At 35.0% G+C, this 27,955-nt stretch overlaps 1 protein-coding gene across 5 annotated transcripts in view; it reads left to right on the top strand.

Moving 5' to 3' along the window:
* The window catches only part of PIK3C2G (phosphatidylinositol-4-phosphate 3-kinase catalytic subunit type 2 gamma), a gene marked incomplete at both ends in the record, with an annotated part of 233,519 nt that overhangs the window by 159,088 nt on the left and 46,476 nt on the right, over positions 1 to 27,955 (top strand). For all 5 annotated transcript variants that reach the window (XM_081128961.1, XM_081128959.1, XM_081128958.1 and 2 more), the window contains 4 exons: positions 8,894 to 9,050; positions 15,735 to 15,844; positions 25,938 to 26,124; positions 26,617 to 26,738. In XM_081128961.1, coding sequence (XP_080985087.1) covers positions 8,894 to 9,050; positions 15,735 to 15,844; positions 25,938 to 26,124; positions 26,617 to 26,738 — 576 coding nt within the window. The remainder of the gene's footprint in view (positions 1 to 8,893; positions 9,051 to 15,734; positions 15,845 to 25,937; positions 26,125 to 26,616; positions 26,739 to 27,955) is intronic.

Here is a 27,955-nt window from a genome sequence, read left to right as displayed (position 1 = left end):
ATAAAGTATCACAAAGTCTTCGCTAATCACAAAGTTAATTCTAAGCAAATTACACCTAGCATTTGAATAGTGCTTTGGATTTTCAAAGCACTCTCACATAGGCTATTTCAGGAAATAAAGTTTGTTGTCATTCCCATTTCTTGCTATTATTTCTCCCTCTTCTACTTCACCTCATCATTCCACTATTTTATCACCTGGTTTCTTTTAAGTAAACTCCTTTATATCTATCTACCCACCTCCCATGAGAAGTAAAAAAAAAAAAAAAAAATTCCTCTAGTTTAAAAAAAAAACATGAATTGTATTCAAAGAGAGAATTGTAGGTTTCCAGATGAAAAGAGTGAGGTATGATTGAGAAAGGATGAAAGTTTGTGAGAGAGAGGGAATAAAAGGAGAGAAATGGCAGAGGGGAGGCGAGAGGGAGAGAACAACTTAAATAGCAGTGTAAGGATTCTGCCTTCTTGCACTCAGCGAGCCTATGCCCATTGTGAACAAAGTATGCTTAAAATAGCAGGCTCAAGTGCTGACTCCCCAGCTGGTCTAAGGTACAATGTGCCTGTCAACATCAGCATTTCAGAGCCCTGAGTCTGAACCTAGTGATTAAAGAAAGACTGCAAATGCCTCCTGAACATGAGCCTTGTATAAGCACTTCATCTGGTGTTCAACTGAAGAAACAGTACCTGATCCTATGCCGAGGGAAACACTCATGGTGTGAAACTTAGTGAGAGATAAGATGTCCATTCCATGTTTGATACATAAATGTTGATTGTGCACATGGTAACTTTATGGGTGACTTCAATGTTTCAGGGGTAACTTGGAACTATTCTTGATTTTTACCTCCAACTTGACTTTGGAACCTAACCCTATTTAAAGTGTGGTACCACAACCCAGTTTCACTCAAGTGTGATCGCTGTGATCATCTTCGTTACCACACTAACTTCTGTTCCACGCAGACACTGAAATTCCATGCAAAGCATCATTGGACACTTTCCTTGGAACTCAAGCTCAAGGGTGAAAAACATGGAAATTTGGAGGAGTTGACCAGTCTCTCTCTGTCTTCATTAAATCCTGATCTACTATAAACTCACTCCCCAAATACAAGACTTAGGAAAGTAGGACTGATAGTTTTGAAGAGGTAGCTGTTTTAACTACTCTTTTCAGATCAGAGAGATGGTGTACCTGAGGCTGTTAAAGATGAGTAACCTCCCAGAGGCTAATTTAGGACTCACAGTATATCTATAAAAGAGGCTAGACTGGAGGGGAAAAAACAAACTATGTTTTAGATTTAAGAGATTATTTGTGAGGGCCTCCTCCGTTAATAATTGCCAAGAGCTTGGAGATCTCACAGAGCGTCACAAGTTCTTTCTGTAATAGTACATGAACCCTTCTGTTCTCATTATATTTCATATTTGAGATTTCCTGCGTTGTCTAATTATACAAGGTTCTGTCTTATCCAGTGGAGGTTCCAAATTGCCTTCTCAACTAACTCATGGATATTAGAAAGGAGACTTGTGTTTTTTCTGTTGGGTAGCAAAATTTGCTCTCTGAAATATAGGTGGTTTGTGACATCAGGTGATGTGTAGGCTTAAACATTTCTCAAAGCACTCTGTAGTCATTTATTTGCATGCTAATGTCACCATTCACTATGATGAGAGTCTGCAACTTTTGGAAATTTTAAAACAATATCTTTTAATGTTACCATGCTATTTCCTGGGGACAATAACATTTGAAATGTATGAAACTAATAGCAATTTCAGTAATAAAATGTGCCTCATTACTGAGTCCCATTTTAGTTCTGGGTACAAATACATATTCAAACATTCAAGCCTTTCAAACCTGGGATTAAGTTTGTATATGTCCATTTACTGACTTTATCGGTTACTCAAGTAAATGCTAGATGAAGTATACTGCAAAAGGAAGAGAGCCCAGCAGATTGATTCTACTGTCACAGAGTCTTGTTAGAGCCGTCTGCCTTTCCATGCCACTCTCTGTATCCCCTGCCTTCATCACCAATATTAAAATGTAGCTCTTCTCAGGTTGCTGTGGATTATCACGGGGAGTAGAGGAAGCAAGTGCTCCTTGGTGTGATGCTGCACCATCCAGTGTGAGGAATCAGAGTCTAAAGGGAATAGTCAACATTACCACTTAAAGCTTCATAAATACTTGGCATGCATTAGTTTAATTAATCCTCACAGGAACTCTTTGAAGTAGCTACTGTTATCCCCTTTAATTCACAAGTAAGAACTAAGACAGAGAGAAGTCTGAGTTGTTTTAACTTGTCCAGAGTCATGGGCAGTAGGTGTTAGGACCCTTGGGAAGGTGCCATGTAGGAGACTGATATTCTCATTTCTCAATAATCCTAATGTACTCTGTTTTCTCTCCAGCACTGGCACAAATGGCTGTTTCTTTAGTTAGTTCCAGATAACACAGTGATCCTGAATTCATGGCTATGATATATAGTAAATTTAAATCTTTAACAACTACAATCAAATGTAAGATGATTGTACTAAGACCAAGTGTTAAAGAAGCAGGGCTATTTTCCCATCCATGGGCAATATGCTCTTTTATGTATGAAATGGCAGGCACAATTGCTTACTCTCTTTTAGTTTTTTTCTTATACTCAAAAAAAAATGTAATAGGAATCTTTAAGCTAATAGAAATTAAAGGCTCATGGGATGTGACTCTAGCTTTCTGAGCCCACCAGGACTATTCTGTTGAGCTTGGTATGGCCAAAGACCACCCTGAACTGCTGGGATGAAGCCCAGTGTTATTATCTACGCTGCATAATTCACATTTGAGGAAGCTGTTTCTGTGAATTACTGTGTTCTCAAATAGCTTATGTGCTCAATACTTTAAAATCGAACAGCATTCATTTTTAATGTACATATTTGTTTAAAGAATCATTCAATAGATAAAAGACAGCCTTTTTTAAGGATACAGCACCTCACCTATTTCAGAGTGCATCCATTACAATGAACTCGCTTGGTCCATTTCCTTGGTGATGTATTTTAGAACCAGGCAGTCCCCACTGTGAGGGCTGGTGTTGTTGACAAGTTGTCAAGCAGAAGCAGAAGATGAGCAGGATGTGGAAGAAAGGGTGGGACTTAAATTAGTGGAAAAGAAGTGGAAAATATAGACCATAGTCGAGAGTATTGGAGGTCAAAGTGTGGAGGCGGAAGAAGATAGGGCTGTGCCGTAACCCACTCCTCTGCCTCCTCTGTGCTCCATCAGAGCAGCCGAGCGACAAGAAAACATCAGCACAGCAGGGCAGGCCCGGCCCAGCACTCCTGCTATGCTTCCGTGGTCATCTCAGTATCTCCGTCCCCCCAGTGATCTGTACTTTATCCTCAGAGGATAAACATCAGGTCTCTCCTACTCACTATTACCTCTCTCGACTTTAGGCAGAGGACCATACCTCCTACTTTGCTGAGAAAACAGAAACAGTCAGAACATAGTCTCCTTCTCTGCTCAGTACAAAACTCACAGACTTCTTCCTTCTTGTTATAATTTGTTTTCTATTTTAAAGTCAATCCCTCCATCTGTGCTTTGGACCTTGTCTCGCCAAAGTTTAAATAACCTTGGGGATTTGAGACCCCCCAGTTTCCATGTCATTTTGTTCACCTTGACAGACTTACTGAAGGAGTTGTCTGAGCTCTTGGCCTCCTTTCCTTACCTCCCATTCTATAACCACTTCGACCTGGTTTTACTCTTCCTTGTTTGACAAAATCAACAATGACCTTCATAGTGTCAAATTGAACAATATTCATTTGTCATTTTATATCAGTTACCAGCAGATTTCAATGGTGTTGACTCTTCCTTCTTTAAAATGCCCTCTTCACTTGTCTTCTATGATGTTCATCGCTCTCAGGTTTTTCTCTCCTTCTCAGTATCCAGTGCAGGATGATTCCTTTTCACCAAGCCACTAAATGCTAAGATTCCCCAAGACTCTTTTCAGCCCTTTTCTCTTCTTACTCTACAGTCTGTCCCTAACTGGTATCAGCTACATCTGAGACTTCTGTCAAAATCTTATTCCAGGTGACTCACACACATTTTAATTAAACATGTGAGTTTGGGGTAATTGTAGAGTCACAAGCAGTTGTAAGAAATAATACAAAGAGATCCTATGTGCCCTTTACTAGTTGCCTCCAGTGGAAACATCTTATAAAATCATAGTGCAATAGCATAACCAGGATATTGATATTGATATTGATACAGTCCTGATACAGAACAGTTTCATTAGCCCCAGGATTCCTCATGTTCCTTTTTGTAGCCACACTCACTTTCCCCTCCCCCACCCCTCCCCCCCTCCATCTTATCCCCTGGCAACCACTAACTTGTTTTCTATTTCTATAATTATGTCATTTCAATGATATTATATAAATGGAATCCTACAGTATGTAACATTTTGAGATTGGCTTTTTTTACATGGCATAATCCTCTGGAAAGCCATCCAAGGTGTTGTGTGTACCAATAGTTTGTTCCTTTTATTGACAAACAATATTCCATGGTATACACATACCACAGTTTGTTTAATTATTCACCCATTGAAGGGCATCTGGGTCATTTCCAGATTCTAGCTATTACAATAAAAGCTGCTTCACATGAATATATGTTTTTATTTCCCTGAGGCAAATGCCCAAAAGTGTAATTGCTGGCTTGTATGGTAGTGGCATGTTGTCGTTTAAGTAACTGCCAAGTGGTTTTCCTTTGTGGCTGTACTATTTTACATTCCCACCATCGATGTATGAGTGATCTAGTTTCTTCACATACTTGCCAGAATTTGGTATTGTCATTAACTTTTTATTTTAGCCAGTCTGATAGATATGGTTTTAATTTGCATTTTCTTATTGGCTAATAATGTTGAACACCCTTTCATGTGCTTATTTACCATCTGCACATCCTCTGTGAAATGCCTCTTCATATCTTTTGTGTTGTTTGAGTCAGCAATCTGTAATTGCTTGATGATAATGATCTTGGTATCCTAATGGCTTTATACAAAGAGAGTATATCTACAGCATGAGTATGGTTAAAAGGGAAGTGTACGCACAAGAAATAACAAACAGCAAATTATTGTCTTGATATTTTCCATATCAGATAAATTTATTTGCCTCATTAATAATTACTGTCTGTAATAGAAATATTCTTAAATGTCCCCAAAATATGTACATTTTTAAACTACTACTCATTTCTCACCAATATTGGAAATATATAAAATACTCTCAGCAACTTTTCAGAATAATAATTTCAACAAAGGACTGATCATGTTAATAAAAAGATTAACTTTGACAACAAAATGAAAGAATCATAACAAATAAATTTGTTCAGATGGCCTTCCCACAGAAATGTTAAATTATCACAAGTTTTTCAATGTGTGAGTTATGTTTACTTACTGTTTCATTCATTTAATATAACATATCACTAAAATATTGTTTGAGACATTAAGAATACAAAAAAATGAAGATAAAATATTTCTTCTACCCTTGAAAATCACACAGATCATTTGTTAGGAAAAAATTTATAAGACTACTAAAAACTATGAAGGAAAAAAATATATTAGCTCTAAGGCTAAGTAAATAGGTAAGGCAAAGTAAGAGAGAAATCATCCAGGAATAGGTTAATTACAGAAGATTTCTTATAAGAATTTTTTTTTTTTAATCATTATCTAAGTCATCAGGTGAGAGAGAGAGAGAAAAACATGGCTAGAAGGGGGAAAGAATACAGGTAAAAGATAAAAGGGACAAAAACAGGAACAGGTAGAACTTGGGCAAGTCATGGTAAAACCACTGATCTGGACAAATGTAGTTAGTCACAACAAAAAAGTTTTGGTGTGTTTGTACAACTATAAATGAAAGATTTTGAACATATGATTCAGAATTCAATAACAGTATAGACTGTAAGAGATCGAATAGTTTCTAGTCTTCCCTCTTGGCACAACCAATTTATTTCTCAGATTTATAAGTATTGCTTAAACTTGAGACAGGGCAGTACATGAATTCTGCAACCTTGAATTAGGTTCCCTTTTCAGTGGACTGATGAACAAATCCCAGCTACGACTCCTACAGCCTGTAGAAATGGGGTAGGATTTTGTTTTACCTGTGAGGCTTCTTGCCATTTATAGGAAAATTTTAGTCTTATTTTAATATTTTAAAAATTGCTCAGAACCTAGCCATGTAAATCATACAGAAAAGATACAGGATTTTACATTGCTGAACACACTGAAAATTTAGACTGTGATATTTAAACACAGCTAAAATTATGCTCTTCAGTATTATTATGAGTTTGCATTGTCTCTAATTTGGATGTTTCTTTTGTGTATTTGACTTTCTGCTATGGTATTTCTTCATGTGATTTATAATGGTGGTTGCTATGGAAGAAGGAAATGTGTTACCACACAAACTTGAGCATAACTACAAAAACTCCCCAGGAGAAAATCAATTTGGTGAAACATTTTTCTCTGTTGAAAAGAAAAGCAAAAATAATTTCAGTAAATTGTAAATTTAAGACTCTTAAAATTTTTTCAAAAGTTCCATTCAATATAGTAAATGTAATATAAAAAATAAGATAAAACTATTGGAAAACTTACTAATAAAATTAAGATTTTTTTATTATGAAAATCTGGAGTATTGCTAAAACTCTACTAAAATGTTAGAAATGATGATTACATGGGTGAGTGATATGTGAAAAATATTACGAAATTCAAAGGTAAACTTACAGGTTTATGCAGCCAAACAGCCGCATATTCAAAGAATGAGATTTAATCACATGGAGCAGCTGGGAGTAAGTTAAACTTTGAAGGAAAGACAATATTTTAGTGACAAGGTTCATCTCTGAGAACCCTTTTATTAGTTTTGGGACTAATAATAGTATTAAACAATCATTGAGGTCTTTCTGTGTGCCCCACTGTGTTCTAAGAACTTTTATATAATGTAACCCATTTAATCCCAGGAGTCCAGTACTCTTAGACCCATTTTACAGAGGAGGAAACTGAGGTATGAAGAAACGTAACTTGCTGAGGGTCACAGAACTTGTGACAGAACTATATGAAGCCTGGCTGACAGGACCTGCAGGCTCTTCCCTCTGCATAGAGCCTCTAATCATAGCAATTCAGAAGTGTGTAGCCCTGTCTATGTGCCAGGAATCTGTGTACATTTTCTCTATTAATCTTCACAATAATTCTAAGAGCTATGTATTACTTATTCATTTCAGACATGAGGAAAATGAGATATGGCAGGTCCAGGATTAGAACATGCTATATCATGTTTTCAACATCTCTGCTTCTACCTTGGCTAAAATAAAGGGCTGTAAAGTAAACTCATAGCATATAGGTTGGATGAGTCAATAAAAGCCAAATATAAGAGGATTTTTGAGCAAAACTTTTAAAATTAGGACTTGAATCTTAGGATACATTCATCAGTGTCTAGGAGCTCAATAAACCTTGTTGAATAATGAATGCTCAAATTAATGAATATAAACTTAAGTGAGGATATTATTATATCAGTCTTCCCTTCTAACATTCAATAGTTAGCATGAATCACAAAATCAGATAAAATAAAATAATAAAATAACCAAAGCCAGACAGAGGTAGGTTATATTTTCTTTAAAATACTTCACCTGCCAAGTCCAGTCAGCCATAAAATGTCTGTCCCACTGTCTCAGATCAGCCACAAAATACCTGGGTTGTGGCTTTCTGATTTGAATAGCCATACTTCCGAAAGATCTGGTTAACTAAGTCAGATTAGTGATTTCCCACTCTATCACATTTTTACTAAAATAGCTAAGCATAGCAATATTAAAGAATACAATTATTCTTTATCATTGAAAGAAAAAAAAAGAGAGGCTTCCTCAATAATCCATGACTTTTTCCAATTACTGCTTGGACTAATCTTAGTTATATCTAGGTTGCTAGGCTCAAATTTTAAAAATATGCTTTTTAAAATTCATTCAAAAATCTTTACTGTTTTAAACAATTTTTTACCCAAAACTGCATTCCCATCTCAAATGCTTCTTTGGACCTTGGGCCAAATCAGTATCAAAACTCACTTGTGTTTTTCGTATTCAGTGAGTGAGGCTTAATCAGAGAGAAGTTTCCAGTCCTTCCTTTGGCAGTTTCTATTAGAAGTGCTTACACTTCATCTCAGGTCTCTTCATGTCTCAAGTAACGTTGGGGCGGGGGTGGGGAAGACCAAAAAATAAGGGAAACAGTGTCATCTCTCTGGTCCTTTATTTATCTGTTTTTCCAGCCTTGGAACCTTAGGGGGCGATATTACTTACATAGCAACATGGTCAGTTTATATTTCCTCTTTTCTGATAAGTATTTTTATTGGGCCTAGTGTGAAATGAAATATAGCTACATCTTTTTTCCCTTATTAAGCATCTGATAGTGAATTAGTAACATCTGCTTTTTTCATAGATTGCCTTCTAAAAGAACTAGTCATTAAATGTCTCAGCTTTTACCTGAAACATTTTTTCCTAAAGGGTCAGCATACCTTCAAAGAAAAAACACACACCAAGAGATCAAATACAGGGTCCATTGGATCATTTCAAAATTTAGTAGTAAATATATTTTCTGTAAAATCACCTTCATTATTAATTTGTCCTTACATTAATTTTTAATGGATAATATTCCCATCACATATAACTTAGAATTAAGTATTTGAGATAATATAGGTTGACATTGTAAAATAAATTGTCCTTCCCTCTCTGTACAGCCAGCTATGTTATTCAAAATCTACAATTAGCAAGTTTCTCCAGCTGTCCCACAATGAAGGAGGTTAATCCATTAAAACAGAGAGAATTAAAAAAAAAAAAATTAATGGAAATAGGTTGTTGTAATTGCCTAATTTAACCCTATGAACCATTTCTCCTGCTTAAGGTTGCTATTGTTTTTGGTTTATAGGGACCGAGCTCCTTTTATTTTTACTACAGAGATGGAATACTTTATTACAGAGGGTGGAAAAAACCCACAGCATTTCCAAGATTTTGTGGAGCTTTGCTGTCGAGCTTATAATATTGTCAGAAGGCACAGTCAACTACTTTTGAACCTGCTAGAAATGGTAAGTCCTTTGGGAAATAACAAAAATAATAAGCTTCATTTATGTCTGTCTTTGGGTAGTCCATTTTTGCTAATGGCTTGGAGATCCCCAAAGAGCTATTCCAAACAGAAAGAAATGAACAAACTAAAAGTACCATTGTATAGCTAATAAACACATCCCTTAATAAGTCATTCCATTAGTTCACAGTTATTGTCGCAAACATTTCTATTCAAGATAATATTGATATAATCAGGGGTTATCTCAGTATATCTTGATTAAAGATGAAGGACAGTAATTTAGAATATTGTATCAGTTGTATTGTGCTTTCAGATTTTTTTCAAAAGTGCTTTTAAAAACTATGACATTTACACATTACGGCAATCCAGTGATGTAGACCAGGCAAGGATTTTTCCTGGCTGTCCTCCCAATCTCTGCCTTTGATCACTTCCTATTTTCCAGAAATTGAAGGTCAAAATGTGAGGTGACTTGCTAGCAACTCAACTGGGAGATGCTACATTTAGTAGTATACATTGGGTCTACTGAGTCATGGTCCTGTATTATCTCTGTTGACCAAAGGGGAAAATTTAATGTTTAATTCCACGGTCCAATACAAAGAGATGATAGTCAGATATGCAGGATGAGAGGGAAGAAATCTGTTAGAAATATCTTCTGAGAGAAGAATGCAGTGATTCATTTGGTCACATACATACACACTAGTAATTGCAGCAAACTGAAGGAGAGAAATACAACTTTGGTAGATCAGTACAGTGTTTGGAGTCAATATAATCATCAAAAATAACTGGTTTAGAGGCTTCAGTTGACTATAATTATACTAGATGCTGTTAAGGGCACAAACTTGGTAGCCAGGACTTCCTGGGTTTGAATTCTAGTTTGGCATTTTACTGGCTATATTCCTCAGGGTATGTTACTTAACTCCAGTAAAACTCTGTTTTCTCATCTATTAAATGAAGATAATAGCATCTACCTTGTAGATGTAGGATTGATGAATGTACAACCTAATAGCTAATGCTTTGCATGAGCACTATGCTAAGATCCTATGTGTATTAATTGATTTACATTTCATAATAACCTTAATAGATAATTAATATAAAGCATTTAGCACAGCACCTGCCATATAGTAGGATTCAGTTAATTTATTATACTAGATCCTTGTTAATCTATAAGAGTACTGCCCAATACAGTATCCTCTAGCCACATGTGGTTATTTAAATGTAAGTTAATTAGTATTGAATAAAATTTTAAATTCAGCTCCTTAGGCTCACTAGTCACATTTCAAGGGCTCAGCACTTCAGTAGACACATGTGGTTAGTAGCACCACACTCGACAGCACCTCTATAAAACATTTCCATCATTGCAGAAAAGCTCTATTAGTTAGTACTGAATAAATGTTGACCTTGTTGCAATGAAGATTTGATTTGGATCCATGTTTTAACTTTAAAACAACATATGTACCTTACTTCTCTTTTTTCTGTCTTCAAAAAGGAGAATTTCTTAAAATATTATAAACATGTAGCCCTTCATATACAAAGAAATTTTTCCTTTATGTGTAAATGGATATATAAGGTTCTGTCCATCTCCAGAATTTTCCATTAATAACCAGTGACTCATTTCAGTAGATTTGTATTTCCCAATTCTATTAGGCCATATTGCTGTCATGATATGCCTTATGGTTCATAATCTGTGGTCATACCACAAAGGAAACTTTACCAAGACTGAGTCTGTGACCTTGACTCCATTTACATAATAAATATTCTGATAGTATCAACTCTAATTTATCCTTGGCCTCTAGGAGGCTCTAACTCATGAATCCATGAGCTCTTGAGTACTTACTATATGCCAGAAATTGGAGAGAATACATTATCATATAAGACCCAGTCAGTCTTAAAATTTTCAATTTAATAAGGAAGATAAAGTTCATGTATACAAATAACGGAGGTATCCAACATTTCTAAATGTCTATAATGCTGTAAATAGCTATGTACAAGAGTTAGTACCATACTAACTACTACTCGAACCAGTCACAGACATTTCAAAAATAAACCCAAAGCAGAAAAGCACAAATATAGTTTATGCTGTTTCTCAGGAGACACTGAAATTATGCTGAATGATAATAAGTGAGCATGTGAATGTGAAAGGATGGCTTTTTGAGAAAAATAGATTCAGAAAGCTATTGGTGAGCTTTTTTTCTTCTTATTTAGTAAACTTTTCTACCTACCTAAAAAGAAAACTACTAGCATGAGTCACAATATATTAAATAATCATGAAATTATAGAGTTAATGTAATCTTATTTCCTTTTAAAATGTCGATGTATGTTATTTTAATCAAGAATTTTTTAAATTCTCATAATGTAATATTAAAATTAGATCTTGAAGGTTTCTGTTATATAATATATCCCAAAAATCTATGCTTTAATTATTTAAGTCTTGACTCTTAGGCTAAGGAGGAAAATTTGGCAGTGAAGAACACTAATTCAGATTAAGCATATAATCTTAGATTTAGACTGTCACAGACACTGAGACAGAGATTAGAGGCAATGTGGACCAATTAGACCAATGAACAAATATACGTATGTAAAACAACAGTGTGTTATTCCCTTTGTTTCTAGTCTTTTACCTCTCGATTTTTTCCTTTTTGGATTTCACATGGCATTCTATAGATAATCAAAGCATCAGTAAAGGTTTCAGGACCACAATCACTGTACTATAGCTTCTTATAATAAAAACTAAATTTAAATTTATGAAAGATCATTTTCTACCTATGTGGGTAATCTACATTCCTCTCAGTTCTCTCTCAAAGTGACTCCTGCTGTGTAAGCTTCTCTAAAAAGAACTCAGTCTACTGCACTATGACCCAGTTATAATGTGAGAAATACTTGATATGAGTCATCAATTCTACCATCCATGGATGGTCAGTAGCCAGGATTATGAGCCAGAAGCATGTGGTAAGTCTACTGTAGAGTTAATGGCTCATCATGGGTAGAGAGCAGCATGAGTCCAGATATCCACAGTCCTTTTTATTTACTCCTGGGAAAAGCAGAGGAAAAATAATCCATGAAATTCCCATATTACTTAAAAGCACAACATCTGCAGGAGACTCAAGAGTGTTGCTGGCTGAATTCACTAACATAAAAGCCTGTATTTCATCAGCTTTTCTCTCATTAAAAAATCAATATCAGCTATTATGGAAGGATCCCAAAGAACATAGGGACCATTCACCCACTTTAAGATGTTTTTCACACCCATTATTATATCAGATATTTCCCAGCAGAAATCTTTCTAACTTCTCTTTGTGATGGTGAATAGTGTCTACTTCCCAAAGCACAACTATCAAAATAGATGTGGGTTTAGTAGGAAGAGAACAGAAGTAGAAAATGTTTTAATGTTCCTGTCCTTTACAAAGGAACTTATCTGCTCATTGCCTGTCCTAGCCACCCTTTCCCTTTCCTATAGTGGCAATGAAATTATTACCCATGTAATCTAAGCTCGGAGACACTTGAACTACGTCTCTGTAGGTAAGAGAACAGACATGACTAAACGGACCCAGGTCTGGGGAAATCCCTACTCTGACAGGTAGATTCACAGCACTCAAAGCCTCCTCTCTAAGGAAAGGGACACATCAAGGCCAAAGTCAGCACTTGGTACGTCTAATCAGCCGCATGACAGAGAGAGCTGAGATTCTTCGGATTTGAAGCTGGCTTCATTTCACACTCACGTGGTGTGTGTGTGTGTGTGTGTGTGTGTGTGTGTGTGTGTGTGTGTGTGTGTGTTGGCAGAGGAAGGAGTCAGTACAGGGTCTACTTCCCAAGGAAATGTTTGACAGAGTGCTAAGCAAGCAGGTATGAATTCAGGGTATTTATAGAAACTAGAAAGCAATTCAAATATAGGGAAAAGGTTGTCTTAGCAACTGGACAATCACAGTGTGATAAAGGAGAAAACTGCCTCAATAAGTACACAGACGTCTCTAGAATTCTAAGTACAGAACTGATAAGGGAAAGCCTAAGCTAGACTTTTGTTGCTTTTGAGATATATCTCCCTATGGTTGATTTTAAGTTTAGTATTCAAATGTTGGACTTGCTATTTATAGGTTTTCAATGCCTAACAGAGTCAGATATTTTTTATTCATTCATTCATTCATTCATTCATTCATTCACACATTCATTATTTCATAGACATTCATTAAGTTCTAACTATTTACAAAACACCATGCTAGGCAATATAAACAATTCAACATTGAATAAAAACCCAGTTCCTGTTCTCAAAGAAGTTAAAATTCAATCTGACAAACATATACATGAACAAAATATAGTGAAATCGAGGCAGCAATGAGTACTGTGAAAGAGGTGGCACCAAGATATGACTGTAGTACAAAGAAAGCAGTAGTTAAATATTATCAAGATCTATGGTGCTTCAAGGAGAAAGAAGCATTGGAGTTAAGCTTTCAAGAGGAATTTCAATAGACAAGGAGGAAGAGGAAAGGAATTATGGCTGAGAGAAAAATATAAGGACTGTGAAGGTTTAAAGAGCATGGGCATAAAAAGTGTTGGAAATGGAGGGAATCAAGTGTACCCAGCCTGTGGTGCAGATGAAGGCCAATGCAGACAGGCTGACGTGACGGATTGCAGTAAGATTATGAAAAAACATTTATGACCAGAATGAGTATTTTGGACATTAATATATAAACACCTGAGAAGTTTTTTGTTTTTGATGAAGGGAGTACCATCACCTAGCTTAGATTTTAGACATAACTAGGACTTTATGTAATTAGAGAGAAGGGTTGGAAAACTAGAAAAAGGCTATTGAAGTTGTCTAAGCAAATGAAGACGAGGAGCTGAACTATGGCAATAATTGCAATGGAAAGGCGAATGAATACAGGAGACTGTTGAGGTAGTTTTTATAGAATTAAGTGATTGGCACTGACAGATAAAGTGATTGACCCTGGAAAAAGGGAGGAAGTAGGAATCAAAGAAAATATGAATGTCTTGCTAGTTGGACAGTGGTGGAAGTGAAATGGAGATATAAAACAGGAAAGAGGAGGGAGCGTTTACAGGAGAAGAGAATTTGTTCAACTTAAATATCATAAATTTGAGATGCTTGATCATCCATGAGGAGAGGTGATTGAGAACTTTTCAGGACTACCTGATCCATTTTCATGGTTTCTATTACAATCTACATGCTACTGACTCCCAAACTCATATTTACAGCTCTACGGTTTTTGCCTCACTCAGCTCTTCAAATATAGCCAATCAATCACCCAGTTTTCTCAATTCTATTTATATTTAAAATCCAGTAATTTCTTTTCATTCCTAAACAGTCTCCCAATCCATTCTCTTATTTGGCCTCACTTAAATCTGTTTTTCAAAAATAACAACAATGATCTCTATAAAATACAATTCATTCATTTTATTCCCAATGTAAAAACACTAAAAGAGCTATCTCCTGCCTTTAGGATAAAGCACAAAATCTCTTATATTGCTAAAACATCCTACCCTACTTGCCTTTTCAACCCAATTTCTTGTCACTCACCCACAAGATACCCTATGTTCCAGAAAGCTATCCTGGATTTCTATCTGTGAACAAATGGATGATATCTTGCTTTCCTCGGTACATCTATATATGCTGTTCCCTTTATTTTTAGGATTAACAGCATCCTTCTTAACTTCCCACAACTGTAAAAGTGCCTCTATTCCAAAGCAGGAAATAATTTATCATCTTAGTCATAGAGGTACTGATGGCATCATCCCTCTTCTTTTATTTTTGCAAAGTTCACATTTATATCAGAAAGATCTATTTTTTCTCAGAGTTTTGCCCATAACTATAGAGAATATTATCCCTTCAGTCTAGTAAACAAAGTACTTTTATAAAGGTTGGCAGAAAAATGCCTGAGCTTTTGTACAATTATACCTTTAATTATTTCATTGCTTTAATAACCTTTAATAAATGAAATCACCACTTAACTAGAGAAAATTACATTCTAGTAGTCTGAATCATAGAGTCGTGGAAGAACATGAAATAAGGAAGAGGTATGAGTTTTACACTCTATGTGCTTACAACCATTTGACCTGGACACTCCAATTACAGTTTGGGGGAAACTACATTTTTCTTCTTTAAAATAGGCATTGTGATATAATTTTTGTAACAATGCATAATATATAAAGCTCTTTTTTATTCATTAGCTATTTGATTCTCCCAGGATAGGTTGGGTATATTTATATCCACTTTAAAAATGAGAAAATGGAGGTTCAAAGAGGTTAAGAGACTTTTTCAAAATCATTCAAATTTTACATGGTGGGTCCAGGAATTCTGACATTAGATATCGTATTATTTCTACTGTACCATGCCAAATATGGCTTTTCTACAAGAAGGAAAGATAGAAATAAATAATACTATCATGCTTACTTCAATGGTTTATGATAAAATTAAATTATTAACCTGCAAGCACTTCAACAATTTTATTGGTTTTTATTTTTGTATTGTTATTGCTTCTACTACTAATTATAGGAGTTTAGAAAGCATGAACTTATAGTGATTCATGTGTACAAACTCAAAGGCACTGCTATGTATTTGTTTATATGTATTTGTCAAATTAAGCAAGTAAGCTTAACCAAACTCAACCAAGTAAGATTTTATTTGCATTTATTCTGAGGTTTTTTGCTTCTGTTTTGTTTGTGTGTTTGTTTTGCCAAGATGCTACATGCAGGATTGCCAGAGCTAAGTGGAATCCAAGACCTGAGATATGTTTACAATAATCTTCGTCCACAAGACACAGACCTGGAAGCAACAAGTCATTTTACCAAGTAAGGTTAGCTGTGAATAAGTGTGCGTTTATGCTTGTGTGCACACACAACCCACATCTGAGATGAATTTCGGGCGAACAGCCATTGCAATGGAACTATCATTTCTAGAACCAGCTTGTGTCTTCATTCCCAAGGGGTAGAAAAGAGCAATGTGAACTTCTAGCACAAGGCCTTAGTCAGTGTTTCTGTAGCACGCTATTGTTTGCTAACCAGGCTCTTTATCTAACACATTGTTCAATAAGAGGTCACTGAAAAGAGCCAGGACTGACATAAATAAATTGGTTGTTGTACTTGAACTACGTCCATAAAAACAATTTGGAAAGAGATTTATAATGGGATATGGACTCACTACTTTCATCTCTAAGACAATACAGTGATGTGTCATTACTTGGACAGAGCAATTATAGGGCTACAATTTACAAATAGTCCCTCCTACCATTAAAAAAATAAAAGGAGAAAACTATATATTAGATGAAAACAGCTCTTTTAGGCCCTAGCCAAAGCAAAAATGTAAATATGCTTTATGTGTCAGCCAGAGTCCCACCCTCCACATCCCCTAATTACATCTGCCTCTCCCAGATCTGTAAAGAGCAGAATCTTAGATATAGGTGAGTTTGCCTACATTGAATCATCTCCCCTTTCCATCCAAGAGGACTTGAACTACTATGGGAAGTAGATCAGAAGCAAATAACCTCTTGGCAGTGAGCCGGTATTTCACCTCCTGCATATTTTCTGCCAGGCTAATTTTCTCGCTTTCAGATGCTATGTAGTATGTTTTGTTAATTAAGCTTATTTTGAGAAATTTACAGTAAAGCACTAGTTCTCCATTGCAAACTTAAAAGACATCTAGTCATCTAAATGGGGGTGAGTCATTCCTCTGTTCAGTTATTGTCTGTGACTTGCCATTTCCTACCTCTTTCTTTTGACGGCCTTATAATTTAATTGTCTTTATGAAGGTTTATCCACCCCAACTCTATTATTACCAAATGAATCTTCTTTGGGGTAAATTACTTTTTCAATATTCATTCATTCCTGCTCTGTATATTTTACTCATGTTTACAGCTTCATCAGAGAGGAAGGGGTTGGGGGTACTGGATGAAAGAAGGTAAAAGGGGTAAGCAAAAAAACAAACAAAAACATGTCGAGGTAGGCAAAGGAGGGGGCATGGGAGTGGAAGGAGATTTTGCCTGAGGCAATGGGCACAGGATGAAGTGTACAGATGATGTTTTATTGAGCTGTACACTTGAAACCTGTATGGTTTTGTGAACCAATGTCACCCCCAAAAATTTAATTTAAAAAAAAAGGGAGCTTTAAATGATAAGATTCAAATAAATGGTAAAAATTACATGCACCTGTTTACTTGTCTGTGTGAATAATATTATCTTAAGCTGAATTCTCTGACATCACACGGATTTCTAAACTTAAGGAGAAACTTAAAGTATAGTGCACATAATTTACCAAAAAAGAAACCAGTTTTGTGATGGATCCAGCATTGGGCCTGGTGCTTCAAGGAGTGTCATTAACTCTGCATACTTATGAGATCCCGTTGTATATTTAAACTCTTTGTCTTGTTTCTTCTGATAGGCTAAAAGTATTTTATGTCACTGTTGATCACTACTAAGATACAGATAAAAATAAGACAAAAAGTCCCCCCTACCCGCCTGCCACCAAGCTCACAGGTCTGTCTTGAAGATGAGTGAGCTATCTGAGACACAGCATGTGTGGCTACCTGAGTATAGTGTTAACATTAAGAGGCTGCCACTCTCAACCCTGTTTGAGACTTGAAAGAAAGAAATGGTTTTTCCTGCCTCTCCAAGGAAGTACTCTACTTATGAATAGTACAGGATCCTACCTCACCCCTACTTTCACATTCTAGGTTAAGAGCCGATTATGAATTCCAGAGGATGCTGTACTCCATGTGGCATTAAAAACCATCACAATGAATGGCATTCAGAAAAAAAAAAAGAATATAAAATTGTTTTGCTGGCCACAAAGGTTTTTCACATCATTGCCAACTCTTCTCTCTGTTTCCCTTGCTTTTTTCTACTCCCCTTTTAGCTGGGTGCTGTTGAATAGAACCAAGAAAGTATCATGACTCAGTCCCTGCAAATTGATACTCTCATGTAATATCTCTGCTGGGCCCAGTGCTAGGCAACGAAGGCAACCATCCATTAAAATGCTGTCCAAACGGGTTATTTCAGAATTTTCAATCATCTCAAACCTTGGGTTAGCTGTCCTTAGAAACAGATAACCCATTTCACAGCCCAGACTGGGATCATTAAGCATAAGCTTCTCTGCCTACCTCCCCTCCCACATACAGATCATGCTTTTCACTTCACCCATTTCCTCCTCCAAAAATGTGAGAGGAAATTTTTCATGTTTTCCCAGTATTCCATTTGGTCTGTCACACAAATTTTTTGGTTTAGTAAGTATAAGAACTCTTGTTCTCCAGCTGAAATTGAAAGTAATTTGAAGCAAAACAAAACTCCAATCCTCAAAAAACAAATAGCTTGCATTAGTGAGGTGGTTTGGCAGCTAGAACCAAAGATTCTATCCGGTATCCTTGGGAAAAGGGATATACGTGGACTCAATTTGAAACCTAAAGACCCCCAGAAGCCACCAGGATCTGGCTAGTTTCTAATGGAAAACACGATCTTTTACTCTGCTTATCTCTGCCTATCATAGTTTACTTCTCTTTGTCCATTGGCCAGCATTGTCTAATATAAATTCCAGAGAGAGACAATCTCATTGACTTAACTAGTTTCCTTTGTCCCTATTGGACAGGGTCCTTCGTGAAAGCTTTCACAGATTCTCTTTTCTATCCATACTCCTATCATGGGCCATCCTTTCACAAGGAACAACCCAAAGCTTCTTCTCTGAACTCTGAGCTTTAGACAGAATAGCCTTAGTTATGAGGGGCCATTGGGCACAGCAGGCACAGTGACTGTCCCAACACGTACAACTGCGAAGCCATTGGAAATGTTGACGACACCCAGTCTCCACAACACAGACAAAGGAGCCAGAGCCCCTGAACCACCTAAGGTGTGCAGACACAGTGCCAATAATTCCCCGTGTTCCCTCATTCCTCCTCATTTATTTCTCATGGTTACAGAGTGAGACAAGACTTCGTGTGCTCAGATGTCTCAAAACATAGTTCAGTGCCTTTCTATCTGGTTTCTCTTCAAGATTGAGAGAGTAAGGGACAGGGATAAAGATCACTAAGTTCTTTTATCATTACATTTTCTTGATGCTCTTTTTGTACTTTGTAAATTGTCATCTCGTGGATTATTGTATTCCACAAATAAAGGTCAGAATTTCCCTTTGTCTTAGCTTAACCATTGATGCCTACATAAGTAAATGCTCACAAGGGGGGGGGAGAAAAAAAAAAGAAACAATCTAGAGGAATTAGTGACAATGGTGTGCAACTTTCCCTAAATAAGAAAAGCAGATTCAAAGAAAAATGCAAAGTGAAATTTCTCTTTCAATGTAAAAGTTTCCCAGTTTTTAAATTTAATTATAAGAACTAATCTGGACTAAATTGACTTTATAAAGTAATTAATTTTTTGCAGGTATAACAGCTTAGGCTTTACAATACTGTACTTTCTAAATTGTGTGGCTCAGTCACACTCATTACAATGTTTGAAAGCTTAGTTACTGTTCTAAATTTCTGCAATAGGAGAATCTCTATTTTTCAGTTATGTAAGTTACACTGAGAATTTGCCCAGTTTGCCTAAATATCAAGTCAGAATGCACCTTTGCTGAAAAAAATATATTTTGAACTCTTTGGGAGACTATCAGTCTAAAGCTTAAAGGCATTTGAAAAGTTTAATGTACCCGCCAAGAGTACCAGAAATCATTAGTTAAAAAGATGGATAGTCCAGATGGCCCTGTTTCACAACAGCTGTTACCTCCCAACAGCTACATGCATTGTTCAGTCCTCACTGGTATGCTTGACCCTGTGCACTGCATCAAAGTGCTATATTCCAGGAATTTAACAAGCAACAAGACTAAAATAATTTACTATTTTAAAATATATTTTTATATTTTAAAGATTTTTATTAGCTTAATTATAGTATAGCAACATTTATCACTATTGATTTTTCTATATTAGTGCATAATAAGATTTCTTGCTTTGCATACAATTTCATTTTAAAATCATCCATAAAATAAGCTGGTTTTGGGAGGGGAAGATAATAACCTGGAATGTCATGTCGCTGGCACATTATTTATACATAATAAGACCAGTCCATCAACCTTTCCTTAGTTCCTTAATTCCATTTGCTTTGATTTGGTCAATTTTTGTAAGGAGCCTCCATACGAAATAGCAGTTAAAAATTACTTACTCATAGTCCAGGTCATGGAGCCTAGAACTCATGTTTGTAAGTAGAGTTAAGAACCTGTGATGACATTTACACAAGACTTGTTGACCCGTAGATGAATTCTAAAGACTTGACCCTTCATCTGGGAAAACAGCAAAGTTGTTTTTTTTTAATTTATCTTTATTGTTGAAAGTATTACAGATGTGCCCTTTTTTCCAAGTTCTAAATTATGAAATAGGAGAAAAGAAAAGAAACTCTAAAGTTACCTCTTCTTAATCCCTCTCTCTCTTTTGTAGGATTTCAAGAGAGTTTACCACATTTCAGTTTTCACAGACCATAATTTGTACATTTGTTTTCCTGTCTCCTCTACGTGTAGTTTGTTACCTTTGGGGCTCTTATATATTTATTTCTTTACTTAACTGGTAGAATATTTCTGAAGTAATATTTGCATAATATTATTATATTTCCAATGTTTTTCATATGTTACTTCATTTGATCCTGTCAACAATCCTGGTGGGTGGTATGGTTTAGTTATCAATTATGTTTTATAGGTGAAACAATTGAGTCTCTTGATGGCTAAATGAGTTTCTTGATATGACAGGAAGAACTAATAAGTGACTTCAGACAGAACAAAATTGATTTCTTGCATAATCGGTGCTCTTGCCTGGAACTTAGCTAACTCAGACAGGAAAAAAAATCCTGCATATGTAACTCCTAAAGCTCTGATAATCTCTGATAAATATAGATGTTCTTTTACTTGAGTGTCTTCAGACTAGTTGAAATAACATGGTAGTAAAATGTCTAAATGCTTATAGCTATGTTTCTCAAATTAGGGTTCGATGCCATCAAAGCACAAGGATTAACATGAGATATCTTGTTTTAGTATCTATTTTCTATTAACCTTTTTGTTTTAACCTTTTGTTAGAATATGAAACTTAAATTTTTGTGTTCACATATGTATACATTACATACATGTGTAACCAAAATTATCAGTTGTTCTTTTTGGTGTCAGACAATCTTGAATTTTTAAAAATAAAAATGCATAGAGAGGAACATTTTTTTAAAAAAAATTATGTACCTAGAGTGCATCAGAACTGATTATTCACTGAATTCATTTTGGAATGGTAATTTTTTGGTAAAAAAAATATGGGTTTGAATACCTATTAGTTCAATAGAATATAGGGGAAGAAGAAACTTTCCTCTACCCACAAGGTTCTTTTGGCTGATCTAATAATCAATTAAGCATAAGATAGATTGAGAAGACAAAAATAACCAAATATAATTGCATACATAAGCGAGTCAAAGACCTCACATACATGAGAGAGTCAGAGACAGAAAGGGAAACTGAGGTATGTGTGGGATTCTGAGCTAAGGATGGGGTGAGGCACCTTGAGGCTGCAGAAGGTAATTGCAAGAAGAGCACATGTTCAATATTTATTAGTTTGCCCTACAATATAAAAAGTCATTTCTGGTTTTAACTCTTATCATGGGTCAAGCTCCTAATTTAAAGTATTCTAGTTAAGAGGGGAGCAGAAGTTTCTCGAGACCACAGGGTCTCAGTTGCCTTCAGCTCACAATAATCTTCATATCACTGGGGTACATCTTCAGGTGGCTTGTTCTGATACTTACAATAAATTTGTGACAAAATGAGAAATATCTTGATAGCATACTTATAGGTTTAAGCGTGAGAGAGTGCTGGTATAATATTTTAGAGATAATAAATCCAACATTAAACTATTATTTTTCTTTATCAAATAAAAGAAATTGTGACAAAGTTGTATTAATTCATTGTTCCCTGTGAATGACTAACAGAACTGTATACTCAGTCAGTAATTTCAAAAAAGTAACATGTTTATTACACATGACAAAAATCACTGCAGGGAAAATGAAGTTTGAGAGTTAGATGAAGAAATGTGTTCATGGGGAGTGAGTCACTTCCACTTATATGTGATAAAAGTATACTGTCAATGGTAAAATAAGAACATTCTCATGCAAATTCCTTCACAGAAAGTCTTTTGAGCTATATTTCCCTGATGCTATTAAAGAGACTGACCAGTAAAACAGGTATTCATCAAACTGCAAAATGATACAAAGAACTTCACCAACAGAAACATGTTCTTGAAATTTCCATCAGAAGTTGCCTGAGAACCTTCACTCAATTGCCATTCAACAATATTAAGGGCATTTCTTCTCAAAGGTTTTTCTGACTTTTCATGAAGCACTAAAAACTTTTGCCATTTTAGTCACATATTAATAAAAATTTGAGTTCAAAAATATAATTATTTCATCTGAGAAAAATGAAATCTGCCTAGATGCTGAACTTAAAATGAAAGATCAGAGCTCCAGGATTCAACTCAGTTTTCTGAGATTGATAAACTCAATTACCCATTTACATAGTTAAGGAAACCTGTTAGCAGCAGTTGCTTCTAATGATAAATTTAAGATATTTTTATCATATAAAAAGGTGCATATGTTATGAATCAGATAAACATGGGGTGGAATTTGGGGTTACTACTTTCTGGATGATGTCACTTTTGGTATGCATTTCACCTCTCTTGATTTTTTGTATCTATTGTGAAAATAATTACACTGCTTTCCTCTAAAGATGAAAGACTAACATAAGGCATTGTGTGCAGTGCCTGCCAAAAGATATATACTCCCTTAGGGCAGAAATCTAATTTCTTTCCTTCACATCTATGCCCCAGTACAGAAAACAATGCCCAGCAGGGAGTTAGAAGATCAAGACTGCCGGGAGGTTACCCCTAGGAATTTAAGAATTGGACCTTCCAGTTGCTGCTTTGGACCTGCAATATAAGGATAATCCAAAGCATAATCCTGCTGATGATGCAGTTTAAACCAAATAAACCAGAGAGCTGCCACATGGATAAAACAGATCATCACAGAGGCCTAAAACCTACTGCTCTCGGGGAACCAGTACCAAGTTGAGTCATGAAACAGCACTATTGGATTAGACCCATTAATCTACCACCTGAAAGATGGGAGATAGATTTAGGTGAAAGTATATCCTAAAACTATGCAGGCTTATCATAAAAGTTTATCCTTCATCTCCACTCTTCTTACATCTTAACTGTTGAGCAATGTATGAATAAAGTATGAATATAGTTGAAGTTTTGCAAGGGTGAGCACATCAGAACTTAAGATTTATGGTTCACAAGCCTATCTTCATAAGAAATGAGTACATGCTGTCACTGAGATCTTTCCACCCTAACACATAAACTATGTTCAGTAAATATTTGTTGAATGGATGAATGGTAGGATCTCCATAAGTCATGATTAATAGTATACTTCTACTATTATTATTATCTTCATGTCTTTACCAATAAAGAAATGTTGTATACTGTACTATATACCCATAAATTCAAAGAACCTCTTTAGAAATAATGAACACTGTGGAAATGAACAATGATCAGAGTCATATTTTAACTTTTTTAGCAAATTTTGGCCTAGATTGATGTATAATAATGGAAAATTTTGGAATTTATTCAAAAAATTCTACTACCAGAACAAGATAAATGCGCATAAAGTTATATAAAATTGAGGGGACAATTATTAAACATTATGAACCACACTGCTAATATTGAGGACATGGCAGATTAGTTGTAAAGAGGGCATCGCAACTTTGATAGAAGCCTACCCAGAAAAGTAGTGCTTGACTACAGTTAACATCCATTTCTCTTAGAAAATTTTAGTAAGTGCAGAATATAAAAAGACATAGAGAGACGTCATACTTTTAAAAGTAAAAAATTACAGGCATTCCCATTAATATCAGGAAAAAAAATAATGCCTTCTATATTGATAGTAAAGCTCTATATTTAAGCTTTGTCATATTGTTATTTTCCATTTGAATAATATGAAAAATACAACAATCCCAGAGAATTAACCAAAAAAAAAAAAATTGGAATAACAAGAGTTCAGTAAGATAAGTGGTTACAAGTTAAACATTCAAGATTCAGTAGTGAAAAAAATTAAAAGAGAAATATTACATGATTACCTCAATAGATGCAGAAAATGCAGTTAATAAAATGTAGGATCACTCAATTTGAAAAACTCTAGAAATAAAAAGGATTGTCCTTAACCTGTAGCTAAAAACTTACAGAAAACATTCTACTTAATGATAAATATTGAAAGTGTTTCCTTAATAATCAGGAACAAACCTTGCTGTCACCACTTCTACTTAACATTGAACTGGATGTTTTAGCAATACAAAGGATGACCAAAAAAAACCTCCTTGGTATTTGCAGATTACATAACTATGTCCATAAAAATTTCAAATGAAAATACAGATATATTGTTAGAATTAATGAGTTAAAAATTTACTCATATATTATCAAATATTATTTAAAATAAAATTTTAAAATTTAAGAAAATTTCTGGAAAATCAAAAGACAAAAATTACATATTGACAAAAATTATACATTGAAAGACACAGTGCATATTCAGAAAAATTACGTAGAATAACCAAACTAAGATATTTTAGAAAAACTATTGGACTTTGAAGAAAAATAAACTTTTTTTAAGCATCTAGGCAAAAAGAGTAAGTTCTTTATAAGGGAAAAAAAGCTCAGCATGTCACCAGAGTTTTGGATAGTAATCTTTTATTCCAGAAAAAAATGGGATAATATATTTATGGCACTCAAAAAATAAAATTTGAGCCAAAAATGTACCTAGCTAAACTGACTTTCAAGTGTAAAGGCCACAGACAAACTATTATTCACACCCAAAACTCAGAGACTTATTACCTTGAGCATTCCTGAGGAATTTATGAGAATTAGCTTCAGATAGTCAAAATGACTGAGAGACATGGACGTAGGACTGGTAAAGAGTCTAAGATTAATGACAGAAGAGAGACTGCATAGTATGTATAGTATAAATACTACTGTATGATGTAGACACAATAGCTCTATTAGAAAATGAAAGTGGAATAGGAAGCACATATGAAAAGCCGAATAAGACAAAAACCGGAATAAGCATGCTGTTCGCTCTATAGTAGTACCTGGGATAAGCAGGACAACACTGCAAGTGAGAAACTGGAGAGGGGGCACAAAGGGGAAAAGGGGATATAATGATGTTTCTTACACCATTAGAATGCAATTGCAAACTTTCTTAAATAAAAGCAAAAACCAGGAACTTTTAGAAGCAGAGACACACCAGAACAAACAAACCAGAAAGACCAGAGAGTGAAGAACCTTTCATATAAAGTACTTGTATATTAGGTATAGGATTATAGTATGCAACTTTTTTGTAAGATAGTTGAAAGAAGATCACAAATACATACAAAATTAAGAAATAAAATGATAAAACTTAAGCCATAATTTTTTAAAATGTTTAAATATAAGGGGAGGGAAGGAATAACAGAAAGAGTACGGGATGGGTGCTGGGCTTCTTGAAATATACATTTTTTGTAGATTTAACTTCTGAAATTATATAAATATTTTAAATAATTATAAACTAAAATTAAATTTTAAAATACCATCCCAAAAAATAGAAAACAAATCTAAAAGAAGTCAAAATACAAGATTAAAATTACAGTTTTAAATTTCACCACGAGAGTTTATTTTATATTTGCTAACATTTCAAGAGGTGAACCTGAAGTTTATTTGAAAAATAAGGTTTAATAGCTGGGCTCCAGATAAACATCTTTGGTTCTTGATGTTTTCCTCCACATCTAACAAAGCACAAGGAAACAAATCTTAAGTGTAATGAGTCAATTCAAGGGAATGCAACCCATTATCTTCTCTTTTTCATTTCTCTAGGAAAATAAAGGAAAGTCTGGAGTGTTTCCCTGTGAAACTGAATAACTTGATCCACACACTTGCACAAATGACAGCCATAAGCCCTGCCAAGTCTGCTTCCCAGAACTGTCCCCAAGAATCCAGTATGCTGAGTGCATCCAGGTCCATTCAAAGAGCGACAGTTTTAAGGTTCAGCAAAACTAGTACTGTAAGTCTCAAGTCTGTCATCTTGACTTAAATACCATCTGACTTCACCTCTGACTCCCCTTCACCATGCTACACAGCCTTCCTTAAGCCGTGACTTTTGTTTTCACTATGCAAATGAAAAATCAGTTACAGTTTGAGCAGAAGTGCCACTAACGAGGATGTTCTAAGGGCAAATCATAACAACCAGAGCTATTAGAAGGAACCATCAAAGAGAACAGATCCTGCCTGTGGTAGCATATAAAACAAAAGCTAATTAAAGTGTCCACAAGAAGAGCAGAAATTAGGCAGTCTGTTCCCAGCACATCAGGTTATGATATTATTATATACCGTGTTTATATGTAATTTTGCCATTACAAATTGCATCTCTTAACTTTTGTGATGATTTATTTTGCCCAAAGCTTCTTGCTTTGCTTAGTTACATAAAATCAGATTTTAAAAGATATCACCAATTGATATTGCGGTCTTTTGAATTTTGCCTTTTTATTTTCTGCAGCTGTATCTAATCCAGGTGACACACAGCGACGACAAAACAAGCCTAACGGGAAAATCGTTTGAACAGTTCTCAAAACTTCACAGCCAACTTCAGAAGCAGTTTGCATCACTGCCTCTTCCAGAGTAAGGCCCTGTGCTCCGCAGTGTGTGCTTCAGTACTTGTCCTTGAACAGAGGGGAAATTATGGTGTTGGGATTTTCTATCTGTGAGCAGCACAGCAGAGAGTCTATATTGCTCTCAGAGTAAAAAAAACTTATGTCTCATAAAATAGAACAGGGTTTTCAATTTTCTGTCTGCTTCCAGCCATTGATTTTGTAGACAGAAAAACTGAGAACCAATTACCTTTTTCATCAGTTATTACGAAAATTGTTTTATCTGCCTGTTTTTAAATTTTACTTTGGGGTTTTTCTATAAAAATAAAATTAAAATTGAAAATTCAAAACTAAGTTGAATAGGTCTACTCTTACAATAAGTAACCACAATATACAGCTCTGATATATTTATTTGCTGTTCCAGAAGAAATTAAATTTTTAATATAGTAAAATTTTAATAGAGTAAAATTTTATTAAAATCAACTCACTTTTGTTATAATTGTTGACTTTGATTTACATTATCTAAATCTATTTTGTTGTTATGTTCATTTTGATGCAACCTTGAAAACCATTGCTTCCGTTCAAGTTTTATTGGAAAAAAATATTAAATGTAAGCAAACTAAAAATATAATGAAAATAACTTCTGTTCAAATAGACTTTCTAAAATTTATCAGTTAGAACTAGCCAAATTTAGGTCACAGACTTCAGTGTATAACAAAGGTGTATCTTGACTTTAAAAAGGTGAACTCCCAGAAATTATGATATTGGCACCTAAATAAATCAAATGTAATTTTATCTATACTGGGATTTTTATAATGGTCCTTTAACAATGTGAATGTTCATGCCTGCCCTGACATACTTTGTGCATATGGATTTTTACTAGGCTTTCAAGGTTTAATCAGTTTTCAAAATATAAAGCTAAGCAAAGATATCAATGGATGGAGGGATATTGTGCAATACTATTGAGTTCACATTTATGAAAAACTATACTTGCAGATGTCACAGAAATTTTTAAATACAGATGCTTTAAATATCAGGAAGTCAACAAAATTAGAGTAAGAGCACACTCAAGATACTGGGAGGAAAGGAATACGGTTGTGGAAACTTTTAAAAGTAACATCAGCTTTAAGAATTAACCCTCCTTCCCCCAAAGACCTGGTAGAATAACTGAGAAAGAAGAGATGCTGGCAAAAATTCAAATTGCCTGCACATATTGAATTCAACATCAGTGGTTGCCATCAAATCCTA

This window comes from Miniopterus schreibersii (assembly GCF_964146895.1).
Source record: "Miniopterus schreibersii genome assembly, chromosome: 2".
Taxonomy (NCBI): Eukaryota; Metazoa; Chordata; class Mammalia; order Chiroptera; family Miniopteridae; genus Miniopterus; species Miniopterus schreibersii.
The sequence above is the reverse complement of the archived record's forward strand: the minus strand, read 5'-3'. Positions and strand labels throughout refer to the sequence as shown.